The 14,483-nt window shown below is 42.4% G+C and overlaps 1 protein-coding gene and 2 long non-coding RNA genes across 12 annotated transcripts in view; 2 read left to right on the top strand and 1 right to left on the bottom strand.

The window, feature by feature from the left end:
* The window catches only part of LOC310675109, a 33,163-nt gene extending 29,649 nt beyond the window's left edge, over positions 1 to 3,514 (top strand). For 2 of the 4 annotated variants that reach the window (XR_014509952.1, XR_014509954.1), the window contains 2 exons: positions 838 to 953; positions 1,066 to 3,514. This is a non-coding gene — a long non-coding RNA (uncharacterized lncRNA). The remainder of the gene's footprint in view (positions 1 to 837; positions 954 to 1,065) is intronic. The other 2 variants (XR_014509953.1, XR_014509955.1) reach the window with 1 other exon arrangement.
* The window catches only part of CEP85L (centrosomal protein 85L), a gene marked incomplete at its 5' end in the record, with an annotated part of 98,483 nt that overhangs the window by 11,959 nt on the left and 72,041 nt on the right, over positions 1 to 14,483 (bottom strand). For 4 of the 7 annotated variants that reach the window (XM_083435202.1, XM_083435206.1, XM_083435205.1 and 1 more), the window contains 6 exons: positions 3,627 to 3,677; positions 4,281 to 4,398; positions 7,162 to 7,316; positions 9,013 to 9,165; positions 12,004 to 12,183; positions 13,189 to 13,306. In XM_083435202.1, the coding sequence (XP_083291328.1) occupies positions 3,627 to 3,677; positions 4,281 to 4,398; positions 7,162 to 7,316; positions 9,013 to 9,165; positions 12,004 to 12,183; positions 13,189 to 13,306 (775 nt within the window). Of the gene's footprint in view, positions 1 to 3,626; positions 3,678 to 4,280; positions 4,399 to 7,161; positions 7,317 to 9,012; positions 9,166 to 12,003; positions 12,187 to 13,188; positions 13,307 to 14,483 lie in introns of all 7 variants that reach the window. The other 3 variants (XM_083435201.1, XM_083435204.1, XM_083435203.1) reach the window with 1 other exon arrangement.
* On the top strand, positions 7,324 to 8,653 carry LOC310675112. Its single transcript, XR_014509957.1, has 2 exons — positions 7,324 to 7,579; positions 7,652 to 8,653. It is a non-coding gene; the product is annotated as an uncharacterized lncRNA (long non-coding RNA).

The following is a 14,483-nucleotide window of genomic DNA, read 5'->3' as shown; positions in this document are numbered from 1 at the left end:
AACATCACTCCTACTTTGCATGAAGTGCTGACTTGATGTTTAGTATGCAATTGCTAGGTTTTGAGAAATGCATCGATGTAATATAACCGTTCCTACTTTTATAGATTGACAGAAGTTATTTTTTTCTTCTGCTCAACGTGTAGGTTAGTCAACTGCAATATGACATATGTCCATGCTTGTGCTTTGCTGGTTTTATTTGGCTGGAATCTAGAGTGTTCAAATTGTTGTACTCTAGGCATTAATAAAAGTTAAGCTGCAAAGGATGACAAGTTCCAACTCATTCTCCTCTTGTAAAGCTTTCAAAGGGGATTTCCCCTACTTTATGTTATTCTCCATCCAAGCATGCTGTATTATTGTGTGCTGAGGTTTACCCATATACTCTGATGACTGCATCCTTAAGCAAAGCCTAGCGTCCATTTCCAATTGACTGCAATAAATTCCCTCTGAATAAAATTGGAGTTTAGACTTGTGCTATGATATTACTCTGCTACAGGATACCATGTCTTAGGAAAGTATGTTCAGTTTTATGTTTCAGATTAGCAAAAGGCAATGCCTGGGAGGGATTTCACACGTTACTGTAACATACAGTGGCATTTTGGGAATATACTTTATGGGACATGCCTTATTAACTACAAGATCAAACTAATTATCTGGCATTTAATAAAGATCTACAATCATACCATAGAATTATGAAGTTCAATCTAAAAGTAAGGTGGAGTGTGTACAGAAAACTTATCTATGTGGTGTTATGCACGGATAACGTCACATAATTCACATATGTAGGTTTTCCTGGATGAAATGGATCCTTTTTTCATTTGGCTTCAATCTTAATTACAGGATACAGTGTGTCTTGGCTGTTCTACTGGACAACCTGTGTTGGAAACCAGACAGGAGGAATGCATTCCTTTTGCTTCTGCTGGACATTTCAATCACCTTCAGTACCACTGACCATGGTATGGGCTGCCGGGCTCAGATGGGTCTTGCTTTGCCATGCTCTAATCCTTTTGGCAGGAGAATTTCTTATGACAGTACTAATAGACTTCTGTTTTGCAGCTTGAACATTAGCCTATGGTGTCCACAAGGCGATCCATCTTCCACAATGCTGATCAACATCCATATGAAACCGCTGGGAGACATGATTTGGGGATTTGGACTTCATCAACACGTTGATGACATCTTACTCTTTCCAACTGACTCCAAGAAGACTGCTGAAGTACTGTTCCTACTAATGAAGCAACTCCAACCTGAGTCACACAGGTACATTTTTTTTTTTAGAACAACCAGCTGAATGTTTAAATTGGTCTCATACAGGGCTAGGCGATATATCACAAGGCAAACATCACAGTCTGGTGATACACTGTGATGTTGAAACAACAAGCTACATTGGCCCCAGCCCCGCAAAGCAGTTTCACCCCAGTGCACTGGGGGGCGGCACAGCTTGTTCCCAGCTCGTGCATGAGGTATTGGGGTTCCTCAACTGAGGGGGGGGCAGGAGTTTAGCAGAGCCCCCATGCCAGCTCTGCTAAACTGTTTTGCTAAGGAGTGTGTGGCTACTCAGCAGAGCAGTTTAAAGAAGCCAAGAAATGAACAAGTTGTATCAGCTGTTGATGCAGCTTGCTCCTCCCTCTGCAGTATGAGGGGTAGAGCGTGATGGTGGTATATTGCAGGTGAAACCACCGCCACTCACAAGTCCCTTGCTACCAGCGGCCCTGGCAGCAGAGGGACTCAGGAGCAGTGGCAGTTTCACCTGCGATATACTGCCAGATAGGGCTGCCATCCTGCTCTGTCGTTCATACCAGTCCTGGGTGATATGTCACCCAGGCCTAGTCTTCTATCAGTGTGCATGTTTCAGCTGTGCAAAGGAGCCATTTTCACAATAAATTCAACCTGAGATTATTTTCAGATGAGTTGAACCTCTGAAATAATCCAAAGAAATCACACCCAAACAATTGTTCAAGGAACGTGTTTGTGTAATTTCTGAATAAATCTTTTACTGTTTTGGGACATGGTCAATCACCAAACAGCTTCTCTACGTTGGTTTTTTCTTATTAATTTTAAAAGTAATATTTCTAACATTCCTTGTTGCATTTTATAATGCTTCCATTAAACAGTTTGTAGATTATTAATTAAAGACCTGGTCACATATGTTATCGTTTGGTTTAAAAAATCACTTGTCTCATCAAAACTTGATCATACTAACATATTTTGCATGCATGCCTGTCTTGTCTGAAGGCTAATCCACATTTTGCCTTTATTATTTATAGAATTTGTATGCCACCCCATAACCGGAGGTCTCAGGGCGGTTCACAGAACAAGATCAACATAACGCAATATATATACACAATCAAAATAAAACAACAACCCAGTAACACCCCCCCCCCTATTATTTTGTTCAGTTTGTAGTGTTCATACATAATTTTTGTGCTGATGTTACGATTGCTGGAAGCTCTCTTGATGGTCTTGTGGTATGAATAAGGGGGAAAGGGGTGTATTGCTTCTGCTGCCTCAGCTTGTTTTGACAGCTGGATGAGGGCAGCAGGCCCATGGGCTCCAGTGGCGAAGAAATGCTTCCTATGTGCACATGATTCTGCCTGCACTTTAAAGGTGGCTGAAACAAGCAAGTGCCAGACAGGTCTCTGCAATGTATCACCCAGGACTGGTATGAGGGCCCGACTGTTCACTCAGCAATATATCGCGGGTGAAACAGCGGCTGCTCCCAAGTCCCCCTGCCTCCAGAGAGACTCAGGAGCGGCTGCTGTTTCACCTGCAATATACCGCTGGATGAAACAGCCCTCTGGCTCTCATACCACAACCACCAGCAGACGACTTCTTTAAACTGCTCCACTCAGTTGAGCAATTTAACAAAGCCCCACAGGGGCTTGAATAGCCGAGAAGTGGGCAATTGAAGGCAGCCTGCTTCTCAGCTGATCAACCCCCCCCCCGCCCACCTGTCACAGGCAGCTGCCAAGGCGGAGGGAGGGGGTTGAAGCCACACAGATGGCGCATTACTGTAGTGGCCTCATCCATTGCTGCCTTCGCACGGGACAGATAGGTAGCCCACATGTGTGAAAGCAGAGGGAACCCTGAGAATGGGGCCTGACAAGCACCGCTGTCCAGCTGCCTTCACCCAGGAGGGTGGGCTGCATCTTTTCTCCTGGACGTGGGAGCCCACCCCTCTAGCTGCATCAGCTCTGGCCCCGGGATGAAACCACCTCAGCAGCAGTGGTGACAGTTTCACTCCGGTGCCTGGCAGGGCTGGGGCCAATGAAGCTTATTCCACCCTTTCAACATCACAGTGTACCACCAGATTGCAGTGTTGAAAACCTAACATTACCTAGCCCTAGACTTCAGCTTTAATTCTTGTCATGCATTTCTTCTTCCCTGCATTATGTTTATGTGAAGGTTGTGGCATCATTCAAGTATACAGAGCATTTATATGAAGCCATTCTGTCTTGGGAACCCAAAACAGATTACAAATAAAAGCACAACTACCATTAAACAGTGTAATATTGTAGATTACTGCTGTCTCATGAAGCTCCTAAGGCCAACCCTTCTTTTCATGGAGAGGATGCATCTTCATCAATAGTAAGGCTAAGGTTAAACGCCTGAAAAACACAATTCATTACCTGAATCTCTAAAGTCATCTCGGCAATCTGATTCTGTTGATTGTCTATGACCTGTTAGGAGAAGAACACACAAAAATGCTCTTTGTATCTCTGATGTATCTGTCAAATTTTTGTGAGGTCAAGGTATCTAATTTGTTGTAAACTTGAGAATTGGCACAAAGGACATGCACTGCTATAAAAAACACAACAACTTAGGATGCTGCAAGATCAGGAATGAAATTAGTAACAAGAAAAGTCTTATGATGCTGTGGGGGCAGTTATGGGGTAGGGGAAAACATACTCAGAAATGGTTGGAAAGTTGTGGAGACAAGAGGGTGTCTTGGTCTGCCCTGCCTAAGTGCACAACCGCTTAGTGAGGGCAAGTAGTCAATCAGCAACTGCATAATTACATGTGCCTGACCTCAACTGCAACCTCCCACCCCCTGGGTGTGGACAATACTGAGCTAGATGGGCCAATGGTCTGACTCTGTACATTACATCCTCTCATCTTTACTGCCACCCAGTGGCACCTGCCAGTGCTTCACTGGCTGCTGTTGGAAACATATATTGGGGCAGGGAGACACAACAACAGGTTGACAATATAGTAACAGAAAACATCAGTAGCAAAAAGAGCTCTTCAGACACAGGTAGATCATCCCAGTTTAATGAATGTACCTTGCTAGCTTTGTCATTTTTCTCTTTGAGGCTTTCGTTTTCACTCTGAAGCTGTTTTGTGTCCAACATAGGAAGGCGGACACCATCTTCCAGGCATTTTTCTACCTTCTGTTGCAGGCTGTAGTTTGGATTTGAAAAGGCAAGAAGAAAGCAGAAATTGCATACCAAAACTCCAGAGTCAAATCCTGTGCAGGAAATAAGTAAGCTCTGCAAAAGTCAAAGATTCCGTACACAGATTCATTCTTGGAGATGTTTTATGGTTAATGCATGCTATTGGAGTGGGTTTGCACATTTATGTTGACAGGTTCATTTTAAGAAATGATCCTGTAGACAGCCAATTCTTCCTCTGAGAGTGCCATCAGAACCTACAGCCCTTTATAGCAGGGTTAGTACCCTCCAGATGCTGTTGCGACTGCAACATCTAGCATTCCTGACTACTTACCATGCTGGCTGAGGCTGATGGGAATTGGAGTCCAAAACCTTCTAGAGGGCACCACGTTGGCTGCCTCCGTGTTACATGAGATTACCGTATTTTTCGCCCTATAGGACACACTTTTCCCCCTCCAAAAATGAAGGGGAAATGTGTGTGCGTCCTATGGGGCGAATGCAGGCTTTCGCAGAAGCCTGGAGAGCGAGAGGCGTCGGTGCACACGGACACCTCTTGCTCTCCAGGAAGCTATCCGCAAGCCTTGCGCACCCCGGGGGAGTTCCCCTGGGCGCGCAAGGGTTGCAGGCGGCAGCGCGGAGCACGGGGCGCCCTTCGGAGGACGCCCCGTTCTTCGCGCAGGTGTCGGCAAGCCTTGCGCACCGGGGGGAACTCCCCACGGGAGCGCAAGGCTTGCGGGCGGCAGCCTGCAGCGTGAAGCACGGGGCGCCCTTTGGAAGACGCCCCGTGCTTTGCGCAGTTGTCCGCAGCCTGCCGCCAGGCGCGTGGGGTGCCCTGAAGCAGAGCGCCCCTCGCGCCGGACAGACATCGGCCAGCCCCACAAGCTCGGGGGACAGCGGGGAGGCGCAGCGCCGCCATCCCACTGTTCCCCGACCTGGTTTTGGGGGGGAAATAAAGGAAAAATTTTTTCCCTTTATTTCTCCCCCCCCCCCCCAAAAGTAGGTGCGTCCTATGGGACAGAGCGTCCTATGGAACGAAAAATACGGTAACTAGAATTGCAGCATGACTTGGTGGATATCTGAAATCAGGCTTCCAGATGACTAGCTGCCTGGGGTCAGCAGAAATTTCCCCAATCTCTGGTTACGCAGAGTCCTGGGTAACCTACCCTGTCAACAACACTCAACTGCCCCAGCACAGGGAAGAATCACACTTCTGCTTCCCTCCGCCTCATCTTTCAAAAATGAAAACACAAATGATGACAATGACAATTGTTGTTTAAATTTAGAAACAAGACTCTGCTTCAAATATTTATAGACTTTCAGGAGACTGCAAAGCCACCCTGGTGGATTACACACTCACAAATGCAATAGGTACCAGATGTAAGATGGAAACAATGCACCCAGTGATCTGGCTAACTGTCCCAAATACCTAACCTTTCATCATTTGAACAAAGCTTTTGTGGCATGCAATTTTAAGCAACGCAGGGTCACGAACTGAAATGTCACATGTTTCAGACTACTGGAAATTAAATTCTAAAATGGCTTCCATTACCTTTATTGCATAATTTCAAAAGGGTGTTCCTTTAGCTTTTGCTTTTTAAAAGCCTTTTATAAAACAATAGATTCTAAATAAAACAATTCTAAATAAATTAGTCTGTGCTGCAGTGACATTCTCTCATTTTAACATCCATCTGGAATTGTTATCCTGCTTCCTGTTTCTTTGTAACTATAAATCCATTGCGGAACAGTTGCAGCTATTAAGGCAGCTCACAGACAGTAACGTATCCAAAGCCATTTAATGAGTTAACAACTAAGTAAGAATTTGATCCCCAAGGCAAAACTAACTTATAGTAACCAAACCACACTCTTTCGACCCGTCAACCAGAATGGAATGTTCATGTTCATTCCTTTGATTTTGCATTCACCAGCCAAGTGGTCAGTGGGTTAATGCATGTCATGGTGTCTCTGCCCTACTGATGCTAACTGGGGAAACATGTGGCACAAATGACACCTGAATGCTCCTTTGGAACTTGTTAGGGTAAGGAGGAATGTTTCCATTGTACCATTAACTTTAGGCAGATGCCCTACAACTTTCTAGCCAGAATATGTCAGCTGTAGGGACTGTTCATTCGGGAAACTGCATATGTGGTTGCTTGGTGTGATTCCCCTTAACCAGGAAACAGTAAAGGATGTCTGTGTGCTCATAAGCTACTGTGCAGACAAGTCCCCCTTATTTCCTCTTGTTTGTAGTTCAAACAGCAAAACTAGACTTTGAATGACAGCTTTGACATGCCTAAAATGTCTGAGATATAAGTGGTGGGAGGAATAGTACCTGAAGTATTTCTAATACCTTCAACAAGATTTCTACGACCAGATGGCATCTTTCTATGAGATTGATTTGGTCCACAAGTTAACAGTTCAAGGTCCCTACTCTACACAAGTACATGATTAGTTAGAAGACCTGAATCCTCAGCAACCAGGCAGGCTTTCTGTTACATCCTTCTCAGCTCAACCTCATATTTCTCATTTTCAACCCTCTTTCCCTAAAAGCAGCAATTCAACAATGCCCACGTATTAAAAATGATATTGCTGTAGTCTGACACATCTCAATTGTGCTTTGCAACATACTGCATCATTGCCTTCTGTGTAGTGCAGTCTGGCATTTGACATTACAACAGAGTTCACGTGAATCTCTTCACCAAAACTAAACTGACGCAGAAGGGAATAGAAAGATCCTAGAGAGTCATAAACGACAGATCAAGTTAATTATTCATACCTCTGCACTGCTGTTACCAATTCTTTTTCTTTCTTCTTTTGACAAACTAGCTGCAATTCTTGTTCTTTACACTGTGTTTTGGACTCTTCTAGAGCCTTTTCAAGCTCAACCAAAGTAGCTTTCAGCTGCTTGTTCTTTTCTTCAAGAACTTGAAGCTAGAGAGAAGCCAAAATATTTTTTATATAGAAGCAAATATAAATATTTTTATATAGAAGCATGTTTACTGTAGATCAAATAACCAACAAAGTGGTGTGTTGTTGTTAATTTATTCATACAATGCTTTCGAACACAGTAATACAATACTGGAACAGTAATACAGTACTGGAACAATTAATAGAACAGAATATAACTGAACTTCCTGATGTGTATAACAAGACACTGAATTGTCAGGTGCTTTGTTACCATACGTTGCTCTTCAGTGGCAAGTATTATAATAGGCAATTGTTTCTATGTGGATGGATATCCCACTGACGTATGATTCGAAGTACAGTAGATGCTTGGACACCTTTATCAGAGTATTTTTCATCCAGACCCACTGAAGATTGGAGGATTTAATTTTTTTAAATCATATGCATAAGCCCTGATATAAACAAGACTTAAATACTACATAATCTGAATCCAGCTTTACAATATTTTATTGGCAACTCAAAAGTGTTGTTTGTCCATATCAGGTTGCTTAGTTGTATTTCCTCCTACCTTTCATCTGACTGTATTTTTTTTGTTATTTTAAAATGATCCATGTACTATGATACATTGAGTTATATTTGCAGTTCTTTTGATGTGTCTGACTTTTTTATTGCGTCTCAGTGCTAAATGATCATGAACTATTTCTTTTCCTATTTCTTGTCATATGGTATTCTTTACCATGCTTCAAGAATCATATTGTTTGCAAATTGGAGATTTCACAAAGGGTAGGGTGGGGGGAGAGACCGAGGCAAGCAATGTTTCCAGGACCTCTGAAGGTCATGGATCAATCACACTTTACCATTCTCAAGAGGTTTGCTTCGAGAAGCAGAAACAAACAAAAAGGAAGTCAAAGCTTCAACATGATGTTAGAAATGGAACAGTTTAAAATTTATTAGAAAATGGAACAATGTCAATGTGTTTCAGAATATAACTTTATTCAGGAGCAAAACCATTTAAAAATTGTATTCCACATATTGTAGTCATTTGTTCAAAACAGGTTTCATCAAAATAGGAGGGAATAGATCAAAATGCAGCAGGCACACTGAACTTTCAATAAATGGTTCCACTTTAAGCATGTTTCTGAAGCTTCATCTCCCTTTTTTTTGTTTCCAGGGTGTTCCTTTTTTGGGCTCTCGTTTTATAAAAACATCTGGAATCATGGGTCAAACCAACAGTCTCCTTGAATTTATTAATTACATTGCATTTTGATTATTTTTTTATTATGCATAACAAAGGCCCTCACTTCTGCTGATTTTTCTTAGATATGTGTCTGATGATGATGATTATAAAAAAATCTTAATGTAAACATTGCAGCAATGTATTACTATGCCAGCCAAGAACAAAAGAAACCAGATACTGTTTTTCGTAATTATTTGTTCCCTAAACAGAAAAGGAACAGAATATAGATGAAGAGCAACAAATTTAACCTTCGAGTTCTGGCAACTGCAAATTTCTTATTAAATCATTGAGCACAATTCACTAGAACATTATGAGATCTGTGTAGGAGCTTTGGGGCAGCACTCAATCACTTCTACAGGGCTTATGCAGAGATGTTACAGGCGGTCATGACCTTTTAATGTTTACCCAAGGACATTGTGAGCAAGTATTATGTTCTGCAATTCATAATATGCATTTAGCAAAAGCTCTAGGTGAAACACAGATTACCTGTTTACTTTGACTTTCAACATCATCCAGTGTTGGCAGGTCAGCCAGGTACTTTTCAAGAGTTTCAATTCTTCTCTGTTTCTCTTTGTTTTGCTCTGATTCTTTTTGGCATTTCTTTTTCAGGCTGCTTATGTACCTGTCTCTAGTTTTGAGCTAAAAAGAGAGTAATATTGCATCTCATTCTTTGAGGTCGGAATCAAATATGCACAAGGTAATTTGAAAGATTTATTTGATACTTAAAACTCAGCAGATTCTGAAAGTTATTTTCTCAGCAGGGAGTAGAACTGTTTTTATTTAAAAGATAAATGGATTGTTATAGGTCATTTATCTTTTTAAAAGCTAAGAGCTCTTGCTGACTATTTCCATAGCTAAATATTTCTTTACTGTTTAAAAGTAGTTAGATGTGTGTTTATCTAAAGATGCTTTTCCTTTATTTAAACCAGCAGTTTGGAAACCACAAAACATATATATAAACACAAGTGATTGGTTTGCTTTTTTCTTTCTTCCAAAATAGAGCAATTAAAAATTTTGCTTCTGTGATTGTATGTGCAATGGTTCTAGGGATTGCTTGTGCGTAAGTTGCCTTTACTCATGGCTAGCTTGCATGGTTGAACCCTTTCTGACAGAGCAGCCTCTATCTCGTGGCTGCCTCAGTCGCTGGCAGAATCCGTCAGTGGGTGTTTCTTGAACCGCTTCCAACATAAAAGCTGCTTGACGCCCAATCTCCTCCCCCGTTGCCTGCACGAAAGCTTTTTGCGCAAGGTGGGTGTGGGCAACGGAGCACTTGTCCCCTCTCTGCTGGTCTCCTGCGAAGAGTCCTGGAGCCACCCCTCCGCTTCCTCTATCTCCTCCCCTTCTCCACTGGTGTTGCGCTGATTTCCTTCCCCCGCGTATGGGCTATCCCTCCTCCTACTGGGACCCTCTCCACCATCATCCGGGAGCCCTCTCACCTCCTCCTGCTCCGATGGCAGTTCCCTGACAGTATGGATTTGAGCTTTAGACCCGTGGGCAGTTTCACACATAATCCCTGCCAGTATCTTGTACATACAGCAGTCAACCACATTTTTTTGTGCCCACCCCCCATATGTGGAAATGTGAGCAAGAGCCTCTGTGAGAAAATGTCTACAGGATAAGGAAGCCCTGCTCATGTTAATCATTTGCTACTGCAAAAGTCTTGTAGACTTTTGGTTACTAGTCACTATGAGAGTTTGAAACTTGCTTCCATATTCTGTAGCTTGTATCACATTATATAAGCAAGGCCGCATGTGAAATATCCATGCTAGGCATGGCCTTTGAATGCATACACAAATACCTTTCCAGGAGTGAGGTTCAGCCAGGAATAGAAGTGAGAGGATAAATAAGGAGGAACTAAGGAATTATAATGGTCACTAATGAGGCTCAGAAACTTCTTCAAAATATGCCCTATGGGCCTATTTCTTGGATGTATGACTGCCATAGATGTAAGAAAAGTTTCAAATCTATACTCCTAATCCAAACAGCACGTGATCCAAAACTAACATGCATCAGAAGATTTCATAATAGCTGGTTTTTTTAAGTTTTTGTTTTTTTAAGTTGGTTTTTTGGGGGGAGGGATTGTGCCTTACATAACTCCTTTTCTTCCACAGCTTGGGAGAACAACATTAGCAATTATCTGCTTCATTTTCATAATGTACAGAACTGATCTAGTCTTGGTTCCAAAGGCTGTTGCATTAGCTGCCATTTTGGCTTTTTTAGTATTAGTGTGGTCATGAAAGAGGCTCCAATAGATAAGGTGAAATGTACTACAATTGGCATTGATCTAAAATCTCTCAAATTGTACTTTTCCTCAGTCTCTATGATTTCTGTGCTCTAACAATTAAAAAACTAAGAGCAATTGTAACACTGGAGGGATTAAGGTGCAAGTAAATTACCGTATTTTTCGCACCAAAAGACGCACCTTGTTTTAGAGGGGGGAGAACAAGAAAAAAAAATTCTCCCCCTCTCTGCCCAGCGCCCCTTCAGCGAAGCGGCAGGAGGCGCTGCGCAGAGAGAGGGAGAATTTTCCCCCTCTTGTTTTCCCGCTCTAAAACAAGGTGCCGTTTAAGGTGCGTTCAGGCGGCTACCTTGGAAGCCTGGAGAGCGAGAGGGGTTGGTGCACACCGACCCCTCTTGCTCTCCAGGCTTCAGGTTCCTTTCAACCTGCTCTATGGGGTTGGCGGGGGTAAGCCCACCACCAGCCCCAAAGAGCAGGTCAGAGAGCAGTGGAAAGGCGCAGCGGAGAGGCTGCTGCCATAGTCGCACGTCACTTCTCCACCTGGGAGAGGGTCGCGCGGCTATGGCTTCTTTAGCCCCACACACGCTCTCCCAGCTGAAGAGGTGACGGGCGGCTATAGAGGTTCCTGCTATAGCCGCCCGTCACCTCTCCAGCAGGGAGAGGGTCGCGGGGTGCTTCTTTAGCCCTGCGCGCGCTCCCCGGGCTGGAGAGGTGACGGGCGGCTATAGAGGTTCCTGCTATAGCCGCCCGTCACCTCTCCAGCCGGGAGAGGGTCGCGGGGGATGCTGGGAGAGGGTCGCGGGGGGCTGCTTTAGCCCCGTGCGCGCTCTCCCGGCTGGAGAGGTGACGGGCGGCTATAGTGGCTCCTTCCATAGCCGTGCGTCACCTCTCCAGCCGGGCGAGGGTCGCGGGGCTATGGCGTCTTCGCTGCATAGGACGCACACACATTTCTCCTTCATTTTTGAAGGGGAAAAAGTGCGTCCTATGATGCGAAAAATACGGTAAATACACACATTCACCCTGTCCCATCCTCCAATATAATGCAGTGCAGCTCCAGTAAAAAAAAAGTTTCCCCTCCAGAGGAATAAAGCTGTATAAAATGGTAGTATCAGCCCTGTGAGTCATACAGAAAAAAAGATGCTATGGATCATTCTGAAGCCTTAAGTACAGCCAACTTGTCTGAGAAATATATGTTCTTGTCTCAGCAATAAAACCATTTGGGAAAATGCAAGACCCACCTTTTCTTCCATCTTCTTTTTATCTTCATTGGCTTTGTTTGCCATTTGTTTGAGAAACTCACTGAGTTGTAGCTCCTTACTCTGCACTGCTGCAAGCTTTCGTTCCAGCTCGTCCCTTTCACAGTGGGCCACAGATCTCTCTGCAAATTGCGCCTGCATCGCTGTGCTCTCATACTGAGGCTGCTTTGAAGAAGGAAAGGAGGGAAAGGGAATAGATGAGAAGATGCTGTTCTAAACATTTCACCTGGATCAGAGTGGCCAACTCAGCAAGAGTACAACATATTGAATGCTATATTGTTTTAAGTAATGAACATACAAAAGTGAACAACAAAGAACCTATTGTTTGTAATATTGAGCTCTAGCACACATCCAATCTCCAGCTGATATCCCAGCATATTATTTGTATTTTGTGGTATTTTATGTTTTGTTGTACTTGCATATTTTGTTGTATAGCGCACAGATATTTTATGTAGGGGATGGGGTCTATAAGTAGTTTTATAAATAAAAAAATACGCATCTGAGCATGAAACAAAAATGAAAATGAGTTTGGCAGTTCATTTGTATGCAATTCAACATGTACAACAAACCATGTCAGGCCAACTCCCTCCCACCTTTAGTCCTCCCCTCCAAACACAGTGAAAGAAGTTTCACAGAACTTAACCTTATGGGGGGGAATTTGTCATAGTTGCTTTCTCAAACCATATATCTGCTCTCAACATTTTATAGACTGTAGTGCTCAGGCCTAATCTAGACAAAAAGGTTATCCAATGGCAAAATTGTTCATCAAGAATAAAACCTCTAACCTACATTCTGAAATAGTACAGCTGCTCAGATTCTTTCATGATGCAACACAAATAATTATTTCATTCATACGTATCTCTTCACTTTTGTATCTGAGGTGTTTTAAATTCCAAGCTTATAAAATGTAACGAGATACTAGTTTTGAAATGCGAGGGGGTAGTAACAACACATGCACTGAATTGATTTAAAACTATTATCAATATATAAGACTGCTCCAATATGGTTATGTATTTAACCATAATTTGATTTGTCTGGAAGGCAAAACTTTTTTTGCATTTCTCCAAATGTAATACAAGTTACTATGAGATGAGTCTGGGCGTGCCTTTCTTAATAACAGATGTGTGCAGACTATCCTCATGATTTAAAAATAATAATAATTCGTACCTGGAAACTACTCATGTAAGGGTCTTCACAATTCACAATATGCCCGAGCCTTGCTTGCTGAGCTCGGAGTTCATTCTCCCTTATTTTCTGATATAAAAGGTTAATTTGCTGGTTCTGCCTGTAATTCATAAGAGAAAGAACAGAAACAAAGAACACATGAAACTTGAATCATGCTTCCCAGTATTTCCATTTTCACCCTCTTGTCAATTCATCTCAAAGTTGTTCCACAACTTTGTTTGTATTAGCTATGGAAGTGAAACTGCCATGACAAAATCAACATTCTGGTATGGGTACATTAGCTCTAGTGTGGATATAGAAGATTCCTGACTGTGGGGACCTCCTGATTCCCTTCAATGCATTTGGCAGCTCTTTGTGAACTGAAGCAGATCACTTGCTGCTCCTCCTAAGGTGAATGGAGGCCTTGTAGGCCTTCACAGTGCTATTAGAACTCTAAATTGAAGACTGGGACTATCTGTCACTTATATGATGGGCTGTATACAATCGGTGTCCATATACCAACAGAAAGCTGTTTGATTCAGTGAAGGCTTCAACCATCCCCTGTAATATGCAGTGGCTCAATACACTTGACTATTTCTTTTTGTTATAGGTGAATTCAATGCAATATTTGCATAACCAACTGTTACCTGCACATATTAACATAACTATACTAAAAGTTGCTTGCAAAAAAATAGAACGAAAATGTTTCATTTGTTTCTTATGCAATTATATTTCACAGTATTAATTCTCACAGTAAATCTAACATGAGCTTTAAAAAGTTGTCAAAGTATTCAGAAAGGATGCCAAAATGAACTGCAAAAACATTCCCTACCATACATATAATCCTATAAATCTCTGGAGTTATCTGACAATAAAAGGCCTTGTGCCACGTACATTTCATTGCTGATAATGTTGTATGGTTGCTTTAATCCTTTGTTACTCCAACAGCTGTTGCTATTAATCCACTGTATAACCACACAATGATAGGGCTTTGCTTTTAAAAAAAGATAGCACGGTGATCTCACAAGCCTAGTCAGAGTGCAGCAATGGAAACTATATACTCTGGTGTCTGCCAGTCTGCAGGTAATTCTAACATTTTCCAATACATTACAGATAGTAAGACCTCAAGTCTCTGCTTACTGAGTCTACATACAAGAGTGGAATCCTTATTCTGCAACATTCAAAACAATATTTTTTCTCTCTCCAACATTTGCAGTATTTCCCCTCTCTTTTTATCTTACATTCCTCCAATTATCAGCTTCTATTCTTCTATCCTAATGGTACCTCCAGTTTTCCAC

The sequence above is a fragment of the Podarcis tiliguerta genome, assembly GCF_965153285.1.
Source record: "Podarcis tiliguerta genome assembly, chromosome: 3".
Classification (NCBI taxonomy): Eukaryota; Metazoa; Chordata; class Lepidosauria; order Squamata; family Lacertidae; genus Podarcis; species Podarcis tiliguerta.
The sequence above is the reverse complement of the archived record's forward strand: the minus strand, read 5'-3'. Positions and strand labels throughout refer to the sequence as shown.